At 41.6% G+C, this 24,340-nt stretch overlaps 1 protein-coding gene across 7 annotated transcripts in view; it reads left to right on the top strand.

Moving 5' to 3' along the window:
• LOC105499180 (DISC1 scaffold protein) overlaps positions 1 to 24,340 on the top strand; it is a 426,110-nt gene that overhangs the window by 394,992 nt on the left and 6,778 nt on the right. For 2 of the 7 annotated variants that reach the window (XR_011610477.1, XR_011610476.1), the window contains exons 12-16: positions 10 to 136; positions 6,961 to 7,049; positions 7,635 to 7,694; positions 17,452 to 17,719; positions 18,708 to 24,313. Coding sequence is in view for 2 of the 7 variants with exons in the window: in XM_011771662.3 (XP_011769964.2) it covers positions 10,196 to 10,335 (140 nt within the window). In the remaining 5 variants the exon portion in view is untranslated. Of the gene's footprint in view, positions 1 to 9; positions 4,647 to 6,960; positions 7,050 to 7,634; positions 7,695 to 10,195; positions 13,390 to 17,451; positions 17,720 to 18,707; positions 24,314 to 24,340 lie in introns of those variants that run through there. The other 5 variants (XR_011610478.1, XR_011610480.1, XR_011610479.1 and 2 more) reach the window with 5 other exon arrangements.

The raw sequence follows: 24,340 nt of genomic DNA, 5'->3' as shown, positions 1-24,340 counted from the left end.
ATCTTGCAGATTAAGCAAGACAAAGTTATTTTATAGAAGAAAGTCTTTAAAAGGTAGTTATGCCTCAGAAGATGGCAACAAATAGATGCTGCTGTTATGTATAGTGCAAAGCACCTCAGATCTCTGAGATTATCAGGTATGAAACATTTTCTCTCTAGTTTTCGGTAAGCAATTCAGTATTTTTTTTCTTTTCTTTTTTTTTTGGGATGGAGTCTCACTTTTGATGCCCAGGCTGGAGTGCAATGGTGTGATCTCAGCTCACTGCAACCTCCACCTCCTGGGTTCAAGCAATTCTTCTGCCTCAGCCTCCTGAGTAGCTGGGATTACAGGTGCCCGCCAGCATGCCCAGCTAATTTTTTTGTATTTTTAGTAGAGACGGGGTTTCACCATGTTTGCCAGGCTGATCTAGAACTCCTGACCTCAAGTCATCCACCTGCCTTGGCCCTCAAAGTGCTGGGATTACAGGCTTGAGCCACCACATCCAGCTGCAATTCAATATTTTTAATTGCTAAACCCAACCACTAACAATTAAGTTCAGACATGCACACAAGGAAGCCAAAGCAAAATGCAGTTTCCAGTGGGTGTAAAGCTGGCTCTGTGTGGCCCTGGTGGAAGAAAACAGTTGACTGGCTCATTTTCCTATGAGCTTTTTCAATACCAAGTGTCCTAAATCCACCTCTGAGTTTCTTTATCTAGCAACTCTACCTAGTAATGGGCAGTAGAGTAACAAAACAAACAGGACTTTGGATTATTTCCTTTCAACTTCTAACCATGTACACATGGTTGAACTGAATTTAGTCCTTTCTGGTTGCCAGTGATAGAATTTCTTGCACCAGACTTAACATCCTTGCTGTTAACCTATAAACACCTTCCTCAAAACTAGCTGCTAATGAGCAAGATGGCTTGAGAACATACTGGCTTGGGTATGCATCCGTATGAAGCACTCCATTCTATGTTGATCTGTGGACACAGTTTGTCACTGGTTAGTTCTGCTGAGAGCAAACGAATGGGTACACAGTGGGTGAAGGGATATGCAGCCCTATATCCTTTCAGTTATTTAATCACAAGTTGACACTTCTGTAGCCAAAAACACTTCCCTATTCATCTTTCTATTCAGTAGAATGTCTTTTATTAGATGCGTTTGTGGGAAATTTAGCTATTTTGGTCTTTGCTTGTCATTGCTGTCTTACTTTTTAGAATTCCAGTTTTTACCATACTTTATGGGCTGTGTGTGTGTGTGTGTGTGTGTGTGTGTGTGTGTGTAAGTAGCTTTGAATGGCCAAGGACTAATCTTAGTCACAAATACTCAGATCTGCGATTTAATGATAGATCCAATGCTATGCTTCCTTCCTTGCTATAACTTTATATTTTTGACCTTGTTTATTAAGCTGAGCAGAAAATTTATTCAACTTAATCAGCAACGATTTTCACATGGCTTTAGGTAAATTTTGAAAAGCAGATATTCTGTTCTTCATAATTTCCTGCCTCTTAAGAATCTTGTATTTAAGCTATTATCAGAAAGTTTCCCAAAGAAACATAGAAACATAGAATAAGGATGGCGTTTTTATTTATTCCATGTTCATGGGGTCACAAATCTTTGAGCACGTCTAAGGTGGTATGGCTCCCAGCAAATGGGCAGATGATGGGGCACAGAGGAGCAACCCACTGCAGAGAGTCCATGGATATGAAGGAGTTCCCGTTCCCCAGCCCAGCAAATGGGCAGTTCCTAAGTAGGAGGTACCTCTGTCTTCAGGTAGCAGTTCTGAGGGCTGCAATCAGGGTTCTGTGCTGGTCTCTTGTGAAATTTTCTAAAAGGTTAGTTTGATTCTGGAGAATTGGATCGTATTTTTACTAGAGCTGGGAGGCAGCTCTAGCAAAGACCCCTGAGAATAAAAGGGGTTAAGCAGTGTTTAAACAAGATCCTTTTAGTTTTTCCACAGCTGATCCAAGCCAGATTTAGTAGCAGTGGGATCATGGATAAGTGATAATGCCTCTTTAAGCATTAGGGTTCCCATCTGTAACGTCAGGATAACATACACCTCTAAGGTTTTTATGGGGGTTCAATAAGGCCATATTCACAATGTATGTTTAATGTAGCCATGGGTAAGCACATGATTTTAGGTAGAAAAGTGTTATCCAAGTCCATTTGTCTCACAGTAAATTAGTCACAAGCTCCAAGAATATCCCATTTATGCACAAAAAGTTTCAAGGTACATTGATTCAACTATTTTGTAATAAACGCTTAAAGGAATCAATCAGTAGCTCCACAATAGCTTAGATGAAAAGTCATTTAATTCTAATAAAATGTCTATAAATAGATAGGGATTATTATCCCTACTTGACAGTCGAAAAAAACAAGACTTGACAGTCGAAAAATAAGAACGACTTGGCTGGCACAAGGTCATTTCTGACGAGTAGCAGAACTTTCCAGCCACAAGCCCCATGGTCCTATTTGGCCCATCAGAAAGCAGCTATTGCCTATACGTAAATGGACAGGTCTGTTCCATGGAACACACAATTACTTTAAAATTTTAAGCTATAATAAAAGTATTTTACTGATGTTATATTTTTTGTGAATTTCGCTGATCTCTGCTGTGATAAGCAGAGAAGCACTGGTTTAGGTACTGAAGTCAGCTCTCTCCCTCCCTCCAATAAAATCTACACCACGATATGGATTTCAATCCAGACTTTTCTTCAAATTCCAGTCTTTTGTTCTGTCACTGATTGAGAATAAATACACAGAAGGTGTCTTTGAATTCATACAAAGAGGCACTTAAATTTGAGTGGAACATTACACCCTAAGATAGAAAGACATGTTTACAAGGCTCTACGGAGGCTCCCCTACACAAACAAAAGCCGTTGTTTCAAATTAGAGCTTCTCTAGAGATTCAGAGAGGCTGCCAGAATCCTACAGCCAAACTCTGACTGGTTTGTATTTCCATGTTTGATCAAAGATACAATGCTGAGTGTGGCTGAAAGAAACAGCTTGTTGTCAACGATACAGAAGGATTGCACAGTGAGTGCAGTATTTTGTTTGATTCCATTAAGCATGCTGCCAGAGCCTGCTGTGCATGTGAGGTAGAGGGTACCCAATTAATCTAAGTCCACATTGGAATGTGATTAATGTAAGCCCACATTGGACGTCCACGTCTGAAAGATTCAAGCCACAGATGCTACCATGGATGTTTATTCTTTGTGTGGAAAACACTTAGTTTTTGCATAAACCATATGTGTGCATAAGGACTATTAGTGTGGCATCAACAGAGGCTAGGGGTGGGCAGTGGGACTGAGTTTCCAAATAAGTCCTTGTGGCCTCCTGATTTAATATCCGTGTTATGGGCAGCCTACTGGGCGTCTCCTACTTTTATCAAGAAGACACTGATTGACAAATCCAAGGAGGGAGAGGAAACAGCCCCTGCCTCTTCATCGTCCTGACAGGCTCACCAGATTACATGTAGCATGACCAAATAACAACACAAACCCATCAGCTACTGGGGCAGCGAGTGTCTGAAAACAGTCTGCACCATTAATTGAGAGAGCTGGCGGTGGAGAGGTGGCTACGCCTAGTGCCTGAGAAGGGGACAGGAGGTGTGACTTCACAGCCAGTCAAGCTGGGACTTCCAGGAGCCTTAGCGTGAATTTCTAGTGCATTTTCACAGTCATCTGGGGTCCTAATTAGCAGTTATGTTTTGAAAAACATTTTGATTGTGTGTGATGTCTCCTCCATGCTCAAAATGTTGCAACCAAAAACCTTCCAAATTAAGGTGGATTTTTAAGCAGGAATTTTCTCATTTTCTTCCTCCTTCAATTTCTACGACACACTTTCAAAGGAAAAGAAGTACACTTGTGATATGTACCTTTTTGGCATATTTCAAAGCCCTCAGGGCAGCTCTGCCTGCCCCTCAGTCATAGACGAGGTAGAGACACTCTGGTTCTATTTGCGGTTGTATTTACATTCATGTCTGGGAAGCCCTTGTGGAATTCTATTTCTCTGCTTATTTGGAGTGCATGGTGCCCAATTGATTAGTTTTGGTGGTGCTCAATGGCATGCTCTAAATACATCCAGGCTTGTGCGCAAACACCACAGCTCTGTAGGACCCTGTTTTAGTTCAACTTTCAAATTTTTAGCTTGAACAGACAAAGGTAACAGGAATTATGGGAAATTGTCCTGCCTCCTTGGAGATGTTTTCCACTTCTAGAGCTGAGGGGGTGGAAGAGGGATCATGTGGATCATGGAGCTCCACTCACGTAGTTTATAGATAAAAAAAATCCAGAGCCTGGCCGGGTGTGGTGGTTTACACCTTAATCCCAGCACTTTGGGAGGCTGAGATGGGTGGATTGCTTGAGACCAGGAGTTCGAGACCAGCCTAGGCAACATGGCAAAACCCTATCTCTATTAAAAATACAAAAATTAACTGGACGTAATGATGTGCACCTGTAGTCCCAGCTACTCCAGAGGCATGAAAATTACTTGAACCCAGGAGGTGGAGGTCGCAGTGAGCTGAGATTGCACACCACTACACTCCACCCTGAGCAACAAAGTAAGACACTGCCAAAGAAGGAGGGTGGGAAGGAAGGAAGGAAAGAAGGAGAGAAGAGGGAGAGAGAGAGAGAGAGAGAACAGGAAAGAAGGAAGGAAGGAAGGAAGGAAGGAAGGAAGGAAGGAAGGAAGGAAGGAAGGAAGGAAGGAAGGAAGGAAGGGAGGGAGGGAGAGAGGGAGGGAGAGAGGGAGGGAGGGAGGGAAGGAGGGAAGGAAGGAAGGAGAAAGAAAGAAAGAAAAAGAAAGAAGAAAGAAAAGAAAGGAAGAAAAAGAAAGAAGAAAGAAAGAGAGAGAGAAGGGAGGGAGGGAGGGAAAGAGGGGAAAGGAAAGGAAAAGGAAAAGAGGAAAGAAAAGGGGAGGGAAGGGAGAGGGGAAGGAGAAGGACGGGAAGGGAGAAGAGACAAGGGAAAGGAGAAGGGAAGGGAAGGGAAAAGGGAAAGAAGGGAAGGGAGAAAAAGGGAAGAAAAGAAGGAAAGGAAAGAAAGGAAAAGAAAGAAAAGAAAGAAAACTCAGAGCCTAAGATGGCAGTATCTAAAGCTTTGTGAGTGATGGGCTGATGCAGATACAGTAGTCACAGTTCTTTCCTTAGGCTCTCGCTTGGCTTCGAAGCGGGACAAGGAAGAGTTGGAGCCCCACAGTGAGTGGGGGAGGGCAAGGGTATAGACACAGGGCTGTCCTGCTTCTGGCTAAGCACGAGGTGGGCTTGGCACAAGGTAGGCAACACAGAGTTTCCGTGTACAAGTATCAAATTCTTTGAATCAAGTCTTGGGTATAGTCAAGGTTTTCCTCTTTTCTCTTAAAAGACGAATTCTCCAGCACTATGGGCTGTAGTGGCTACCCAGGAAGGAATGGCGGTAAGAAGAAATAATGTAGCATAGGAGCAGCACTTTCAAAGGATAAGAGGGTCCCTTATCTGAAATGCTTGGGACTAGAAGTGTTTTGAAGTTCTGATTTTTTCAGATGGTGGAATATTTGCATTATACTTACTAGTTGAGCACACCAAATCCAAAAATCCAAAATCTGAAATGTTCCAATGAGCATTTCCTTTGAACATCACGTCAGTGCCCAGAAGGTGTTGGATTTTGGAGCATTTCAAATTTTGGATTTGGGGATTTGGGATGCTCAACTTGTACTATTTTTTCTTTTTGAATCAAACTAGGTCAGAAGAACCAAAGACCGAAATTTGACTAAGCCATTGAAATGCTCACTTGGACATTTCATTGACAGTAAGACACTCAATTGTTTTCTTATAAAAACAGAAGACTCCAGCTAAAGAATTCCAGAATCTTTTGCAAATGGTGCCCCAAATCACAATATTGCCTTATCATCTATTCCTGAATGCAGGTGTCCTGCTGTCTTACTCCTTTGCTAATTGCAAACGCAGACATTTTTAACAAGTTACATACTTACCTGCCATGTGGATAGTCTATTCCAGGGAGGTGAAGAATGGGCTTGGGTTCCAAAGGTGTTTTAAAGATGTTAGGATGTTCATCCCTGTGACGTTGTTATAAAGAATCTGCTAATTTCCTTAGATACCACAGGTACTTGGTGACATATCTGTTATGGGGGGAAGATACTTAGCAACTCAGGTCCCTAAGGCACAGGCCTCATAAGAATTATTCTGCTTTTTTGAGGCCTATTCTTGCAGTTAGGTGCAGTTAGCACCTCTATTCTAGTTTTGGGATTTGCCTAAAATTTCAGTAGTTTTGGAGTTTGCCTAAAATTTCAATTTGCCTAAAATTCCAATTGTTTTTCAGTTATTTGACAAAAATTAAGGTCAAGGTCAAGTGTCTCAATGGGCTTCAACTGTGAGCTTATTGGATTAGTGATCAGAAAATCTGATTATAGCTACTACTTAGCCTTAAGATCTTGCTTAGATGTATCAAATGAGATAGCTTATTTTTCTGTAAGGCAGTGAGAAAATGTTGCAAAATATTCTTTAAAAATATATGGTTAAATATGAATGCCAGACTTTTATCTATTTTCTACTTAGCATCTTCTCTTGGCTGATAAGCTTGTCCAACTTATCCTGTCTAAAATCCAATTCCTTCCCTCCTCTACCAAAAACACCAAACGCTCATTCCTAGTCCTCTCCTTCTTAATAAAATACAGATGTGTTTTGTGTTTTTCTAATTATTTGCTCAGATAAAAAATCAGGGAGTCCTTCTTGATGGCTTTTCCATTTTCCATGTCCCACATCCAGTCTGTCACCATATGCTCTTGATTGTATCTGCAAAACACATCCAGAATCTAGCCACCTCTCCTACCTCCACTGCCACTACCCTGGTCAAGCCATGATTGTTTCTTGCTTGAACGATTGCAGTGGTCTCCTAACTGGTCACTCTCTGCTTCTGCCCTTACCCACTTTAATCCATTTTCAGTACAGCAGCCAAACTGACAATGTCACCCCTCTGCTCCAGGTCCTCCCACAGCTCCTCCCATCTCACTGTGAACACAGCACAGCTGGACATACTATCAACATGGCGCCTGTTTACTTTCTGCTGCTCTCGTAGGTATTTATGCCATCCATGATAGCAGTAACTGATTCACTCCTGTACTGCTGTGTCCATAATATTTGTTAACACACAGTAGAAACTCAGGAAACATTTGAATGTTTGAATGAATGAAAGAAAGAATGAGGATCTCTCTCTGCACTTTCATTTTTCCCAACTGCTTCACAGGGAAATGTTTCCAGTGGTTTATTTTATAAACATATTGATTTAAATATGAAAGCAATGCATTTCCATTGTGAATATCACAGAAGTATGGAAAATAAAAAAGCTGTTTCCCTCCCAGTGCCTCTACCTGGAGATCACTACTTTGTCCTCCTGAAGCCCTTTTCTAGACCTATAAATGGCTTATCTCAATAGTCTTTGTTTACAAAATTAGGATCATTCCATACAAATTATTCTACAATGTGCTTTCCCCCACCCCATTGTGCATTTTTCCCTGGGCACTCTTCCATTTCAGTACATCCAAAATGCTTTGTAACTCACACTTTGTAAGGGATCATAGAGGCAGGTTGGTTAGAGAGAAGTACTTTGCAAATAAAATATGATTTTAATTATTATTTTAATGATTATTATCCCCACAGGCTCATTAAATGAGGTTTCTAGGATTTCTGATGTCCAGCCCTGCTTTGACAGAGCCTAAGGTATTTGTTACATCTGTTATATTAAGAAATAAACTTTAAATCTCATGACGACTCACAAAAGACACTATACTCTCACAAGGAAAAAATATTTCTTTGAACCCTAACCCTGTGAGGAAGGTACCAGATTCAGTATTTTACAAGTAGAATAATTAAGCATTCAATGATTTGCCGAGCTCACCATAGCTAGGGCGTTACCTCCTCAAATGCTGGTTTTCTGACACCTATCTGTGTTAGTGGTTGTTGTATGAGGGGCTGATGTGTTAATTTGGTCATAGACTAACTTCGTCTTTTGCTTTTGAAACTTCTCACTCCTTACTTTTAACCTTTTCCGTGTGTTCTGCCAGTGCCAGAAGTTTTATGAGTTTTTAAAGAAACGTCATATTTTGATTCACGTTCTCTCTCTAAAAACCTTTGTCATCATTTAGCACATTACAAATAGTGGCATGTAGTCCCAGGCTACATGTCAAAGGTAATTAAATCTCAGGAGTTTGTCAGGATTCATAAACTGCTTAAGCTCCGTGCCTGCTCTTCATAGATGCAGCATAACTTTGTGATTAAATTCCAGTTTGGTATTCAGTCTGGGACCACTTACGCTTTTGCTTGTATGAAGTCGTATATGTTTTCACTAAAGATTAGCAGAGCTATGCAAGAAATGGAAGCAACCAAAGCCTCTTTAAAAAAAAAAAAAAAAAAAAAAGAAAGAAAAAGAAAGGCAAATATTGGATTCTTTCCTCCCTTGGGCCCTCTCCTACCCACCTCCCATTTTCCTCAAGTTCAAGTGCAAGGAGAGAACCCTAGTAGTAAATCCATGTAAATTACACAAATGATAGAGTCTGGTGAAGCTTCAAGAAGGTGAAAAACTGCCAGAACTTTTCAGGGTGGTTCAGCACATTTGCTTAGAAGAGATTCATTTGCATAATTCCCAGGATCCTCTGCAGTTCCTTGTTGAAAAAAGAAAGGAGGCCGGGCGTGGTGGCTCACGCCTGTAATCCCAGCACTTTGGGAAGCCGAGGCAGGCAGATTGCCTGAAGTCAGGGATTCGAGACCAGCGTGGTCAACCTGGTGAAACCCCATTTCTACTAAAAATACAAAAATTAGCATGGTGGCACACATCTATAATCGCAGCTACTTGGGAGGCTGAGGCAGGAGAATCACTTGAACCCCGGAGACAGAGGTTGCAGTGAGCCGAGATCACACCATTGCACTCCAGCCTGGGCTACAAGTGCAAAACTCTGTCTCAAAAAAGAAAAAAGAAAAAAAAAAAAAGAAAAAGAAAGGGAACGCTTTCCACAGTGGTTTGTAAGGGTGTCTTTTTCTCTTGTCGTTGCATTGACGTTGCACTTTGGGAGAACCACATGGTAGTGTAGGTGGTCTATAAACAGTCAGACTCCCTTTCCCAAAGCTCTCCATTCCCTCCGTGTCTGATCTAGTACTATTGGAGTGGTCTGGCTTCATGTGATGACTTCAGCATATTTAGGTGGTGTCAGCATATTTCTACTTTCCCCCTTGGTCCCTGTTGGATGAAAATGGATCAGTTTGCTTGTTAAACCCAACTCTCACCCTGCATTTGCCTTAGAGTTGTTCTGACTACAAGTAAAAAGGGAAAGGATGAACTGGATGATGTATGGACAGAAAAACCACTGTTGGTTAAACATTCCCCTGCTTGAACACCCAGACGAGAACCCGTTTCTTAAGAGAACTACCGCCTTATCTATTACTGTTTGCTAAGTTCTCTTTGATTGTTTCCTCCATGTGAGAAATAACTTTATAGGTTAGAAAACGAAGAGCCCAACAGCTTAAGAAAAAAAAAGAACCAACCAACCAAACCGGAAAAGGCAAACTCTCTGCCCTTTGATGGACTCTATCTAGCCTTGAGTGCCCTTCCTAGTCCCTGGGAATATACTAACAGGTAACAGCAGGTTAGACCTGGAGGGGTTTCAAAGTCATCATCTCAAGAGAAAACTAAGGCTTTAAACGGTTTGCATAGGGTGACAAGACTGGTTAATGGTGAACAGAGACCGTGTTAATAACTGAGTCTGGTCCAGAATGCCTCTCCCGACTTATGGTGACCCCAAATCCTGTATTTCTCGAGGAGATTTTGATTTCAAGCATTCTACCCTTTCCACTGTCAAGAGTATTTGCATCTGATAGTTGCCCCGCCCCAACTTGGGGTTTAGCCGGAGTTATGGTCACGCCAACTGCATATCATTGAGCATCTAAGTTGGCCATCTGTCTCGGCTAAGAGCTGACTCTTCCATTTCCTTTTTAAGACCTGACTTGAGATAGTCAATACCTCAGGCATTGTAGAAATTGCAGTCATTCTTAAAAGAAAAAGTATAAAATTTATATTAATATTTAATTCATACAATTTGAAAGAACTTGAAACTGCAATTAGGTGGCAGTGCCCATCTGCTTCCAGTAGGCTCACGTGCTCTTCAATCCCTTGGAGGCTGCAGAGGGCCACCATCACCTTCGAATGTGCTCCTTAACAACGTGCCCACAGTCTCTCAAGAGGGAGCTCCAGATGGTGAAGGAAACTCTGCAGGCCATGATCCTGCAGCTCCAGCCGGCAAAGGAGGCAGGGGAAAGAGAAGCTGCAGCTTCCTGCATGACAGCTGGTGTCCGGGAAGCACAAGCCTGAGGAGAGACGGGATGGGGGAGGGAGGTGGGCCACCATGTCAACAGTTTGGACCTGGGGGGCTGCTATCCCCTCCCCCTGCATAACTAATGTGCCTGAGTTAATTATGGAGATACAGAGCCTCCATAATTTCAGTGGAAAGGTGGCTCATGTTCATTCTCATGAGTCTGAAACTGAGGAGTCTGCAAATTGGAATATGGAGAGAGAGACGGATTTGCTGAATTTCCTTCCAAATGTCACTCAAAAATTTCTCTTCCATGTCATTCATGGGAATGGCTTGCACAGGATTTGAGAATATTTTCATCTCAGCCCCCATTAGAGAGAAGTTGGGGTGAATTCTGGAAAAATGTCTCTTTTCCCTGTAGCATTTGTCTTCTGCTGCGACTAAAATATTTCCTGATTCAAGATTCTATAAAAAGGAAACCAAGCATAACACTCTGTCATCATACCTGTTACACATTCCTACAGGTGCACAATCTAAGAGAGCTAATTAACCTCAGAGTCTGGAATTAACAGCTTTTCACCTTACTTCTCCTGTGATCTAATATTATCTTAGAAAAATTAATATGCAACTTTCAAAAGATATTTTGGTAAGACAGCAGCCTCTCAGTGGTATGCCACCTTTCAATTTTCCTTTTGTGGCAATGATTGCACCTGAAGAAAGGATCCCTGAGAGTCTGTGTTTCATCAGGAAATTTATGAAATTTACCCACAGTGAGGCTGTGGATGGATCAGGGGAAACCTGTATAAAATGTTTGAGCCTGTTCTGTTTTCCCATGGAACCTGTTTCACTCAATGCCAGGCAGTGCAGCATTTAGGAAAGCAGTGCAGTACTCAGTAAGGCAGTGCAGTACTCAGTAACACAATACAGTACTCAGGCAGTGCGGTACTCAGTAAGGCAGTGCAGTACTCAGTAACACAGTACAGTACTCAGTAACACAGTGCAGTACTCAGTAATACAGTACAATACTCAGTAAGGCAGGGAAGTACTCAGTAATACAATACAGTACTCAGTTAGGCAGTGCAGTACTCAGGGAGTACAGTACTCAGTAAGGCAGTGCAGTACTCAGGAATACAGTGCAGTACTCAGTAAGGCAGTGCAATACTCAGTAATACAGTGCAGTTCTCAGTAACACAGTGAAGTACTCAGTAATACAGTACAGTACTCAGTAAGGCAGTGCAATACTCAGTAACGCAGTGCAGTACTCAGTAACAGTGCAGTACTCAGTAATATAGTACAGTACTCAGCAAGGCAGTACAGTGCTCAGTAAGGCAGTGCAATACTCAGTAACACAGTGCAGTGCTCAGTAAGGCAGTGGAGTGCTCAGTAAGGCAGTGGAGTGCTCAGTAACACAGTGTAGTACTCAGTAGGACAGCACAGAACTCAGTGACACAGGGCAGTTAGTACTCAGTACTATAAGTATAGGCAATGTAGTACTTAGTAAATCAGTGCAGTACTCAATAATGCAAGGGCATTTCAGGCTCCTGCTGGGCTGCTTCTTTGGCCCAGCTGGGACTCCTATTGAGACAGCTGCAAAACAGGCTGATTTCAATTAGGCAGTACTTCCCAAAATGCACTGAGGAAGGTGGCCCCAAGAGATGCTCTCTAAACAAAGGAGTCCCCTCTCCGGTCAAGTGCCTTTGATAAATACACCATACCATAATATCTGCTTGGAGAACCACAACGCGCATTAGCATATTAGTCTGAGAGAGAACTTATAGTAAGTAAACTCACTTGATTTTATCTAACCTCAAACTTTCCAAGCTTAATGGATCGTGAATTTTTCTCATGTAACTCCTATTCATATCCCACAGATCTAGTATTGTACAGCACTGCATTCTCTGAGGAAGTCCAAGTCCAAACTCTGATTTACATCACTGTAGAAACCACACTCACAGTTTTGCAGAGTGTTGAGCTTAATAACTACCTGCCACAGATCGGTAAATTTAATCCAGTGGTTGTTCTGTCTGTGCTTCTGTTCTCATATATGTGATTAGGGACAGTGATGTTCCTGCCTTCACTAGGATCCATGGATATGAGGCCATTTTTGTTATTTCCTGAAGTCACACTGGCATTTCCAGAAGGCATCTGGTGCTTTGCTCAGCCTTCCATGCTGTGCCGCACTTCTGTCCTCAGTCAAGGAGATGGCCCTGCTGAAGCCAGCAATTGGCTGGGGTCCAGGAAACAAACCAAAAACACAATATGTGAATGTGCTGATTGTGTTCCCTATGGCTTCATCTTGAGCAAAATACACTCTACATATTTTAATAATAAGTATAATTAGCTTGTTCCTGGACTTCATTTTTCAATGATGAACCAAATTCCTCAATTATTTATAATTGTGTCTAAAGAAAATTATGAACTGGTCGCATGGCACTTGGAGTCCTTGAATTAATTCCAGTGAAGCAAAACTTGGGAAGAGTCAGGATTGGCCACATTGCCAATAACAAATTCCTACTTCGACATATATCTTTTTAAAAAGCCTCCCAGACATAAGACATCTTAACCGTCACTAGCCCAAGTGTTTTGTATTACACAGACACCATCATGAAATAATTCTGTGAGGTCATGATGTATTTGAAAATTCTGCAAGTTAATAACTGCCTTGAATTATTTGAACCCCAAATAAGGGTTCTTTGGTACCTCTAGTAGATAGTGTGTTCATTTCCCTGCTGCAAATTTTGAAGTATTTGGGCAGGTGAGTAATGTTTTAACCATGTGCTGTAACTCATCTGTTGTCTTGGCTTGGTCTTAGAGTGTCATTCAGAAAGCCTGCTAAGGGCCAGAGTGCTTCTTCTGGCTACACAACCTCCTCAGGACAACCCCACTGTCTTAAGCCACTGTGTCTTGACCCTGGGAGACACACGATTTGTATCCTCAATCATACTATAGAGCAGTTTTTGTCAGGGGAACATAAAAATATCCAAGAGAAGTTAAGGCTTAGATTTAAAAGCATCAAAACAACAACAATAAAAATTTATGTTGGAGATAGCCAAGACCGTAAGCAAAAGCACATATTGAAAATGATGAGTTAGAATCTGATGTGACTGGGATGTGGTGTGGGAGAATGTGTGATATTATCCTGTTTGCCTTGCTGGAATGCTGGCTTTCAAATGGTCACCCATTTTTCTTTCACTGGCCTGAGTTAGGACATGCTGTCTATCACAACAGTCCCAGTTCCATCCAACTTTCTGAAATTTCTTTCTTTCTTTTTTTTTTTTTGAGATGGAGTCTTGCTCTGTCACCCAGGTTGGAGTGCAGTGGCCCCGCAATCTCGGCTCACTGCAACCTCCACCTCCTGGGTTCAAGCTATTCTCCCACCTCAGCCTCCCAAGTAGCTGGGATTACAGGCACTCGCCACCAGGCCCGGTTGATTTTTGTATTTTTGGTAGAGACAGGGTTTCACCATGTTGGCCAGGAGGATCTCAAACTCCTGACCTCAGGCGATCCACCCACCTTGGCCTCCTAAAGTGCTGAGATTATAGGTGTGAGCCACTGTACCCGGCCAACTTTCTGAAATTTCAAAACTGAATTGATCCTTCTCCAAATTAGTATGTAATATTGGAAACTTATCTTTCCCTGCAGTAAGACTAGTTTCCCCCACCCCAGAAACATGTAAGGGTTGGTACCATGCTAAGCCCTTTATAGTCATATCCTATAATCCCCATATCAACCTTATAAGGATGGTATTTGTAGATGGTGCAACTGAGCCTTAAGAGGACTAATTCCCTTTTTCTAAGGCACAGAGCTGGTAAAATGGGGAGTAATAGTGAACCTAACAGTCACAGACAGGCAGCATGCTCTTAACTAGTGCTCTTCCTCAAGTTCCTTTAATGTCCTTTTGAGATTTTGAGCCATGGAACTTACTTGTTCACCTGGTTAAGAACACATGGCCACTGTGGAAATCTTGGCTGGGGAGTCAAAGAAACTGAGCCTGGGGCAAATGAGGCTTCCCACACTGCCAGGGGAGCCTCACTGTGAGGTCTAGGCTCAGACAGGCTTCAACAAACCTATTCACACCACCATCATCCTAACCTAACCATTCCCCAGTCATCCCAGGAACAATCACTCACAGCCTGACACTGGGCAGATGTTCTTGAAGATCCTCAACCAATTGGTGTTTTTCAGAAGTGTTCCAGTATTATGAATTCTGTGTTGTGGAGAAAAGAAACCATGCATTTACTGGTCAAGGCCTTCTTGTATACGTAATTCAATACTTTTATTTTTAATATCCTCACCTTATCTGATCTTTGAATTTTGTCATATAATTTATTGCTTCATTAAGGTTACTTTTTGTTATACAAAATAAAAGCTGATATCCAAGCCATGGTGCACCTTGATGATTTTTTGTCCTTTGAAGTATGGATGACAGAAAAATGTATCAGGTTTATTCATCTCATCTTTCTGTTACAGGATGATTAATTGTACAATTACTTACATCACACATAATAAAGCCATGCTTTAGAATTGCATATGTGTTTAATTCCAGATATCAGTAAATCAGAAAGTCATGAAATATTCTATTCCCAGACTCCTAGATTAAGGAAATTGAAAATAACATTACCACTAAGAGTTGGGAACATGACAAAGACACCCTTAATACCACTGAAAATATTTTACTGGAGATATTGGCTGATTTAGTTAGGCAAGAAAAATATAGAAGGGTTACAATTTGGAAAAGAAAAAATAAAGCTTTAATATTCACAGATGATGTTATTGTAAGCTTGAAAACCTAAGAGAATCAGTAGAAAAACTTTCACACAATTAACACAATCAAAATCAACACAACCAAAATCAACAGGCTTCATATGTGCAGACTACTGGAAGATCAAGTATAAGAAAATATCCCATTTTCAGTAGCAACATAAAGCAAGAGAAAATGGCTAAGAATACATTTATATAAGAAATGCCTAAGCCTTAGATGAAGGAAATTTTAAGATGAGGACATGAGACAAGAATTGAATACATGGAAAGACACGTTAAGCTTTTGGATAGGAAGGCATCATAAATTTAAAAATTTCCATCAGTCAATGTATAAATATTTCCCGATCCCAAATGGGACAATAGATGTCTAGTTAGCCCCCATATGCATTCTCCCATTCATCCTTTTAGCCATTCTGTGTCTAGAAACTTAAACTGCAGTGTTACATGTGTGCAGAATTGCAGGTGTGCATTTGTAGCATTGTTTGTAAGGACAAAAATGAGAAACAACTGACATTTTCATTTGCATCAATTGGAGACTGGTTAAATAAATTACTGTATATTCACAGTATGGAATGCTTTACAGTTGCTAAGAAAAATATTTATGTACATATGTGCTTGTCTCTGCAGAGCTATCACTGGAAAGGTATCCAGGCGACTTAGTGGAAAAAAAATGGGAAGAAGGTTTACTTTTCTGCTCTATACTATTCTCTTAAACATTTGGTACTGTGTGCATATATTTACCTATTCAAAATAAAATCATTTCTTTAAGAAAAAAAACATAGTTAATGAGCCTGAAAATAGGCCCTCAAGTAGGGCAGGGCACACAGGCTGTTAAATGGTTGCCCAGGTCTCCTTGCTGCTCATGCAGGATTCATCTGCTCTTTATTTACCTACTGTGTGCCCAGCACTGTGCTAGGGTATGCACCTGATATTGGTGATAAAAAGGCAAGTATGACCTATGGCATAATGTGATCAGATGATTTTAAGATGAGAAGGAAATTGATATAGTTAGGCTTTGTGTCCCCACCCAAATCTTACTTTGAATTATAATCCTCATAATCTCCATAATCTCCATGTGTCAAGTGAAAGACCAGGTGGAGGTAATTGAATCATGGGGGCAGTTTCCCCAATGCTGTTCTCATGATAGTGAGTTCTGATAAGATTTGATGGTTTTATATGGGGCTCTTCCCCCTTCACACAGCACTTCTCCTTCTTGCCGTCTTATGAAGAAGGTGCTTTGCTTCCCCTTTGCCTTCCACCATTGTAAGTTTCCTGAGGCCTCCCCAGCCATGCTGAACTTTGAGTCAATTAAACCTCTTTCCTTTATAAATTACCCAGTCTCGGGAAGTTCTTTATGGCAGTATGAAAATGGACTAATACAGAAATGAATGACTATCTTTGAAACTTTTATCACTTTAAAGACAAGAGATCGATTTTGTTCTCACCATTTTCTTGAACAACTACATCTGGGGGTTTAGTAGTAAAAATTCAGCACTCTCTGAAACCCATGTTCTCTCCCTTCTGGGTTAGGGAATAACATCAAGTCTCCTTCCTTTGAGCCCTAGATCAAAGAGACCTGAGAGGTGATTGATTATGTAGGCAGAATGGAGACTTGAGAAACGGAGTCACATTCTGCCCTTCGTTGTCCCCCAGGAACTATTTATGCGCTCATTGTTTTATCCAATTTTAGGTGTGCTTTTAAATGCACATATCACATACACTCTTCCACTGTGGAAGACACAATCACAAACACTAGCATGAAGAACAGCCCAGTTGACCTCCCTCATCTTTACAATAGGACAAAACAGCTTCTTGAATCCATTGGAAACAGAACCTTTACTACAGAGATGAGGCTTTTTCCCATTGTCTATTTTTTCATTCACTCAAGAAACATTGGACTCCTACTCTAAAAATTGCCCTTCCTATAGAGGAATGAATTCAAGCTACAGAGGTTAAAAGGCTTAGTGAAAATTATCCAGCAAGCAATGAGAATTTTGAATGTCAACTCCAGGGACTCTTGGTTTTAAATCCATGCAATAAATCATTAAACGACACACAAACAGACACACACACAGCAGCTTAATTAATGTTGAGCAACAGTTTTTTTTGTTATTTCTTATTTGATTTTTATTTGTGATAAGAAAATGTAAAATAATCATTTTTAAAGATTCATGCATAGCCCACTACTCTCATTTTTCCAGCCCTTGTTCATACAAAACTGTATTTTCAACAAACTATAGCCAGCACATTTTTATTCTTCTTTTGTGTTTAATATTATGGTATTTTCTATTTTGCTGTATAATCGTTATAATCATTGTTTTATGGCCACATAGTATTCTATCAAATTGATCTACCAAACTTAGCTATTCCCACATAATTGGACATTAAATCCTTCTGATATTTTGTTGTTACAGGTAATGCTACTATAACTTCATGTGCGTAGCTTATCCTTTCCTTTAAATTATGTCCTGTGAAGAGATTCCCAGGAGTGAAACTACTAAAAGATGAGAAAGAGTGGTATAGTTGAGATGAAATTAGCATTAGGAACAGAATTGAAGACAATGACTAGCCCAGCAAGGGCCCATTCCTCTGCAGGGAGAATTCTCAACCAGATACTGACTGGTTTAATTGATTTTGTGGTGTTCCTGCTCATCATGAATATATCCACAATAACCACATCAGGTGAGTCACTGTTGGATAATTCTTAACATTTACAATGAGCAATGTTGATCCTACAGCTGTATCTTATTGATCTCCATCGATACTACTCTTGTTGGTCTGTGCTCCTCCTATTTTGTCTACAGATAAAAAGTGTAGAGTCCTGGAAGAATCCAGGATTTAAAGATTAGAGGTCTGGACTGAAGTTGTCTTCTACTTAGCGCTTGTATGATTTTAAGCTGATCATTTACCTTGTTGATCCTGCAAAATGAAGCCTGCCTTTCACGGTTGTGGAAAAACTCAAAAGAGTCAATACATGTGAAAATATTTTTTTTTAAAAAAGCAACATATACATACATCCTTCAAATTTTTTTTTTTTAATTTCTGCTATATGGAGTGAACGGAACCAATCTAAAGCAGGACGTAACCCAGTCAAGCGAGAACACTGTACTCAACCTAGAGTACAGTGGCTCTCAAGAGGTACCTGGTAATTCAGGTAGATTTCTTAATATAAAAAGAAGTATTTTCAATTTCTGGTTCTGTAGACCTGCCTTCCTCAATCTTCAGGATGGTCTCAGACACTTGGGAGAACGTGAATGCTTGAGATGCAAAGTGCTTCTATTTAATTTCTATTTAATCTGCTCAGCTCAGCAAAGCTGAGGGTAAATACTCGAAAACATCCAAGGGTTTGTCTAGAACAGCCTCCCCAATTTGGAGAATTGCACACCAGCCAGAGCTTGCTTGGGATGGCCTTAGCCACAGTCCTCCTTCCGCTGCCTGGCCCCTGCCTGTTTCACATCCTCTGCCCCTAAGCAATGTGGCAAAGCAGATTCCAGTCCCTCGTGAATTCCCCAAAGGTGCATTTCAATATGAACCCCCTTGATTTGCCATTCTCTTTTGCCTCTACCTAACTTTAATGACTTTTTCCTAATTTTCACCAATAGTTTTCACTTGGGGCTTTTATTATTTAGATGTCTTCTTCTTAACTCATGTATTTGCATTTCCTTTGTAGAAGAGAAGGGGAGAGTGGCAGTTCCTGATTACTTGAGAACTTCAGGGTGAGTTCATAGTGCTTCTAAAACACCCTCTTCATTTACTAACCCTTAAGAGCAAGGCTGAGACGCAGGCATTGATTTCTGCATTCTGTGAGGGGCTTCTCTGCTCCTAGCAGGACAACAACATCTGTAACAACAACAAAGCCAGGAGCACCAGGAATGCACACTTAGGTCTGCATTTGTCCGAGCCTTCGGTACATGAAAACCCCATGCCACCATCTTTCTTTGCCTGGATGGAAGCAGCAGATGCTTTGTGCTGGCCCAGAGAGTTCCTTTTTTTCACAAATGGAATGAAGAAGAACACTTGACAGAGGAACACAAGAAGAACTGGAGGGAAGTTGATAATACTCGCTTTGGGCAAAAATGCTTGTTGAGGTAGGAGGAAGATGTTTTAAAAAATGAAAATGATAATAAATTAATGCACTCTTACAAAATATGGGAGGAGGGAAAGAGAAAATAACAATGAGGCCAGAGGGAGGCAAATGACATGTTGCAACCCGTGAGAAAAAAAGAAAAAAATAACAAGTTCTTTATGTAACGGCGTGTACCACACAATGCACAGAAAACCATCTCTGATTTATTAGTTTCCCATGAGGGAAGTTGGGAAATGCAGAAGGCATGCGTTAAAGGGTTGTCTCGCTAGGCACGGTTTTGACTTTTAAGGACAAGCATAGAAAGGCATCTCTTCCTGAACTGAGGAGCTGGCAATTACCAGGGAGATGCTTGCCTTGGGATTTCACCAGAGTAAAGGCATCTGAATATTTTGTGCCTAGGAAGATCTGAGTCCTTCCTGATAATGAGGAAACTGCGAGGGAGATTCTCAGCTAGTCTGCAAAGTCATGGTGAACTTGTTTCTTTTGTGTTCCAGGGCACTCCTTATGTTTCTGTCCCACTAGCAGGCAGGAGGCTCTGGGGCAAGGCAGTATTGGGGTCTCAGGCCTGGTCCTTGTTCTCAGAGTCGGCCCTATGCCGGGTATCCTGTACAAAGTTCCAAAGGCAGGCAGGGCACCCCTTCCTTCCATAAGGTTTCAACCTTAGTAAAATCTCAGCCCAAATTTTAGGGTCGGGAGGAAAAAAAAGTCTGCCCTAAGAATTGATAGCCTTCTCTCAGACAGGCTTGGGGTCAAATTTACTGACTCTGTGGTCCAGAAACCCCCAAGCTAAGAGACACATGTGAAAAATGGCCCTGGCAGGGGAAGGATTGATCTCAAGCAAGTATCACTAGGGGAGATTAATTCGAGTAGCCACAAGGGGAATTAAAAACTGATTCAGTGGGGGAGGGTGGGGACCAACATTAAATCATTTAGGTGCTCTCCCCAGCCCCCCCCTCTCCCTACTCCCCCTTTCCCTCTCTTGTTAAATCTCTTCCTTGTAGAACCATTATTCATTTATGATGGTCATGGGAAATCTTCTTAGCCACTAAGAAGATTGCTATAATCGCTCTCAACCTGCCTACACCCTATTTTTCACTTTGTTATGCTATCAAGAAAATATGACTCACTCTTCCTTGATATTTTTTCTCAATCATAATGAGATCCCTCTCTCCTGTAGAGGAAGGAAAGGATTTTCTTGAATTACTGAAAGACTTTCCAAATTAGGAAAAACATTCACAAAGGCAGTCAGAATGAAAGCTTTCTTCCCCAGACATTGCCTGGGGCAGGCATGTGATGCCCCCACGTCAGCCACACAAAGTTATTGGGGTAAAAATGTATGGTTTGGTTTTGAAACATGACAGAAAGCTGGACAGATCTGTCATGATGGGCATTTTCCACATGCCCAAGACAAGAGGGTTATACGCATGGACAGAAGGGCTGAAAGATTCATTATTATCTATATCACCACTAGAAAACTATGAAACTTGACTATGGAGACATGTGTGATATTTCACAAGGACCCAGTACTCAGGCATGACTGCACCGCTGGGCTCCTGTATCACATACTCACTCCATAGCCTCCATGGTACGGTTTCTGTTCCCACCACTTCATTAACATTCTTTTCACACATGAGCTGCCAAATCCAACAGCATTTTATCTGCCCTCATTCCATTCTACATTTCAGTAGAAATGTGCAGTGTGGAAACTAACCTCTTGCTTATTGAACCTCTTTTTTCTCTTGGGTTCCATGACACTCCATTCCCAATAGTCTTATCCTACATCCATCTTTCTGCATGATTACTCTTTCTTGTGCTTAAAAGATGGATACTCCAAGTCTCTGTCCTAGATCTCTTCTCTCACTGGGCAATTTAATCTGTTCTAACAAGTTTTACAACATGTCCATAGTGATTATTCCCAAAGATATAATATTCATTGGCAATATTCATTGGACACTCACCACATGTTAGGTACTGGATTGAATGCAAAATTCAAAGTTGTGTATGGTTCAGTACCCTCTAATCATTCTCCAGTTATGCCTTCTTTTCTGAGCTTTGATTCTGCTGGACATTTCCATCACCACTGTTACTGAACTGAACTCGAGTTTGCCCACCTGGGGCAGCAAAGTCAAACACTGACATTGGGATTTGCAGGGAGACAACATGAGGCATTTATTGTGGAGCATCAGGTGAGGACTATCAGACAGCTCATGCTTAAGACCCCAACTCCCAGATGGCTTATGAATAAGGGTTTTTTGTTTGTTTGTTTGTTTGTTTTGAGACACAGTTTTGCTCTTGTTGCCCAGGCTAGAGTGCAGTGGCACAATCTTGGCTCACTGCAGCCTCCACCTCCCAGGTTCAAGTGATTCTCCTGCCTCAGCCCCCCAAGTAGCTGGGATTACAGGTGCCCACCACCACGCCTAACTAATTTTTGTATTTTTAGTAGAGATGGGGTTTCACCATATTGGGCAGGATGGTCTCGAACTCCTGACCTCATGATCCACCCGCCTCGGCCTTCCAAAGTGCTGGGATTACAGACATGAGCCACTGCGCCCAGTTATGAATAAGGATTTTTAAGGACACGAAAGCAGAGATTGTGGGCAAAGTTGTAAGTCAATATATGGAGAGTATACATTGGTTTGACCTAAAAAGCAAGGATACCTCAGAGTGGGGGGTTCACAGTCTATAGGTGGGTTTAACAACTTTATGAATTGCAATCGGTTAAGGAAGAAAAACTTGTTTAAAAATTTGGGTCAGTAGGAAGATGCATTAGGTCTGGCTCCTGGGTGTGACCTCGTCCAGACCCTTCAGGAAGAACCCATTTTCCCTCATCTGAAGTCTCTGTGCCAGCAGGCCACATCTTTCATGTGGTGGGAGTCCGGGTTTCTGAAAAACAACTCAGGGACATATGTTAAGATGCTGTCTTTAGTTTCTATAGGGAACCAAATATTTTGTGATTAACTTTCTGGTGATTGTTTAAAGTTACTACTACCTTCTTGTTTCTCAGGTTGCTCACTTACTTCTCAAGGATAAGGTGCCTAGAATTTCCCATGAAGGAACTCAAGATTTTCCTTTATTTCCAAGTTTGGTGGGGCGTGCCCAGCAGCCCCTAAGAAGGGTCCCTGCTCCATCTCACTGCCTCATAGACATCTCAAACACATTGTGTCTAAAACCAACCTGATTTTTGTTTTTTCTTCTCACAATCTGCCTACCATTCATCTGTTCCTTACCTTGGTTCTTGGCATTTCCATTTTCCAGGAGACACTAACTGGAACCCTCTCAATTACCTTTTGTTTCTTCTTCCTCTTCTCATATTCAGTCAGTCAAATCCTAGTGCTTTTAGCAGTTGAAGTTTTTCTCTCATTCTGTCTACTCCGTAGTACAGATTCTTTCTGATCATCTAAATTCATGGTCAAACTTATCTTTCTAAACCAATGGTCAGATCAGGCTCAAAAACCTCCAGTGATTTTTCTGTTGCCTAAAGAATAATTGTTTTATTACAGAACAATTATTTGTCATCAAACTATACTTTCAGATTCATCTTGAATACCTGCTTTCTGTGTTTTGTTTTGTTTTTTTTGAGACAGAGTCTCGCTCTGTCGCCTAGGCTGGAGTGCAGTGGCACCATCTTGGCTCACTGCAACCTCTGCCTCCCCGGTTCAAGCGATTCTCCTGCCTCAGCCTCCTGAGTAGCTGGGACTACAGGCACATGCCACCATGCCCAGCTTTTTTTTTTATATTTTTAGTAGAGATGGGGTTTCACTGTGTTAGCCAGGATGGCCTCGATCTCCTGACCTCCTTATCTGCCTGCCTCAGCCTTCCAAAGTGCTGGGATTACAGGCGTGAGCCACCATGCCAGGCCAAATACCTCCTTTCAGTTGCTCTGGATGACTCTGCATTCCTAACTTTCCATCTGTTTTCACATGGACCTTTGTTCATACCTGAGCTGTTAGCCTTGAATCTTGGTCTTTACTCATATAAATTACGCTCATTTGTTAAGAGTATGTGGGAAGACAATCAAGTATGAGCCCTAGATGTTTGGCCTGAGGAAGTGGGCAAATGGCAATACTATTGGCTGAGACAGAGAAGGTTCTAGCAAAGAGAAGCTACTTGTGCAGAGGTTGCGGGGGGCAGGTGGGAGTGAGGGGGAGTATCTGTAGTTTGGCCATGTTGAGTGTGAGACTTTGATTAGACATGCAAGCAGAGATGCTGAGTAGGCAGTATGAGTTTAAATTGAATTGCAGCTGGGCGTGGTGGCTCATGCCTATAACCCCAGCACTTTTGGAGGTCAAAATGAAAGAATTGCTTGCAGCCAGAAGTTTGAGACCAGACTGAGCAACATAGGGAGATACTGTCTCTAAAAAGAAAACAAAAAAGAAAAGAAAAGAAATACCTGGGCATGGTGATGCATGCCTGTAGTCCCAGCTACTTGGGAGGCTGAAGTGGGAGGATCACTTGAGCCCAGAATTTCGAGACCACAGTGAGTTATGATTGTGCCACTGTACTCCAGGCTGGGTGACAGAGCAAGAACCTGTCTCAAAAAAAAAAATAGATCTGGGGAGTTTTATAGATTATATTTACAGTCACATAACTATGTAAGACCAAGTAAGGATAGAAGAGTATTTAACAGAGAGAGAAAGCCAACAAACACAGCAATGGCCACTCTAACATTTATAAGTCTGTAGGGGAAGTAAATCCAACAAATGACCTTGAAAAGGCACAACTGAAGAGGTAAGAGGAAAACAAAGTGTGTGTGTAGAGTTCTAGAGAAGAAAACGTTCAAAGAAAGAGCAGTGGTCCACCAGGGAGCTTGAATAAGAGGAGATAATGTGCTGACTACTGACCTTAGCCAGACATAGATCATCAATGACTTTGGTAGGAGCAGAATCAGTGGGAAAGTGGGACAAAGCAGGGGTGAGTGTGCTGGTAATCTGGCTCTCCAAAACACAAAAACAAAATCCTGATTTATAGCATTTGCCAATTTCCATGAAATAAATATTCCCAAGGAGCTGGTTTCAAGCTAACAGCATGACGTCACTGAACCTGAAGATGGGAAGAGATGCTGCAATGGGTTCTTGCCAGCAGCTCCAGCGCATGTGGGACTGAAGCCTGACTGTGTGGACACAGGACAGGAGAGGAAGTCATGGGAGGCAGCAAGAATTAACCACCTTTGGGAGGAGTTTTGATCAAGGGTCAGTAACCTTTCAGATGATTTGCAC

Source organism: Macaca nemestrina, chromosome 1, assembly GCF_043159975.1.
Source record: "Macaca nemestrina isolate mMacNem1 chromosome 1, mMacNem.hap1, whole genome shotgun sequence".
Lineage (NCBI taxonomy): Eukaryota > Metazoa > Chordata > Mammalia > Primates > Cercopithecidae > Macaca > Macaca nemestrina.
This window is presented reverse-complemented; position numbering and strand designations above follow the sequence as displayed.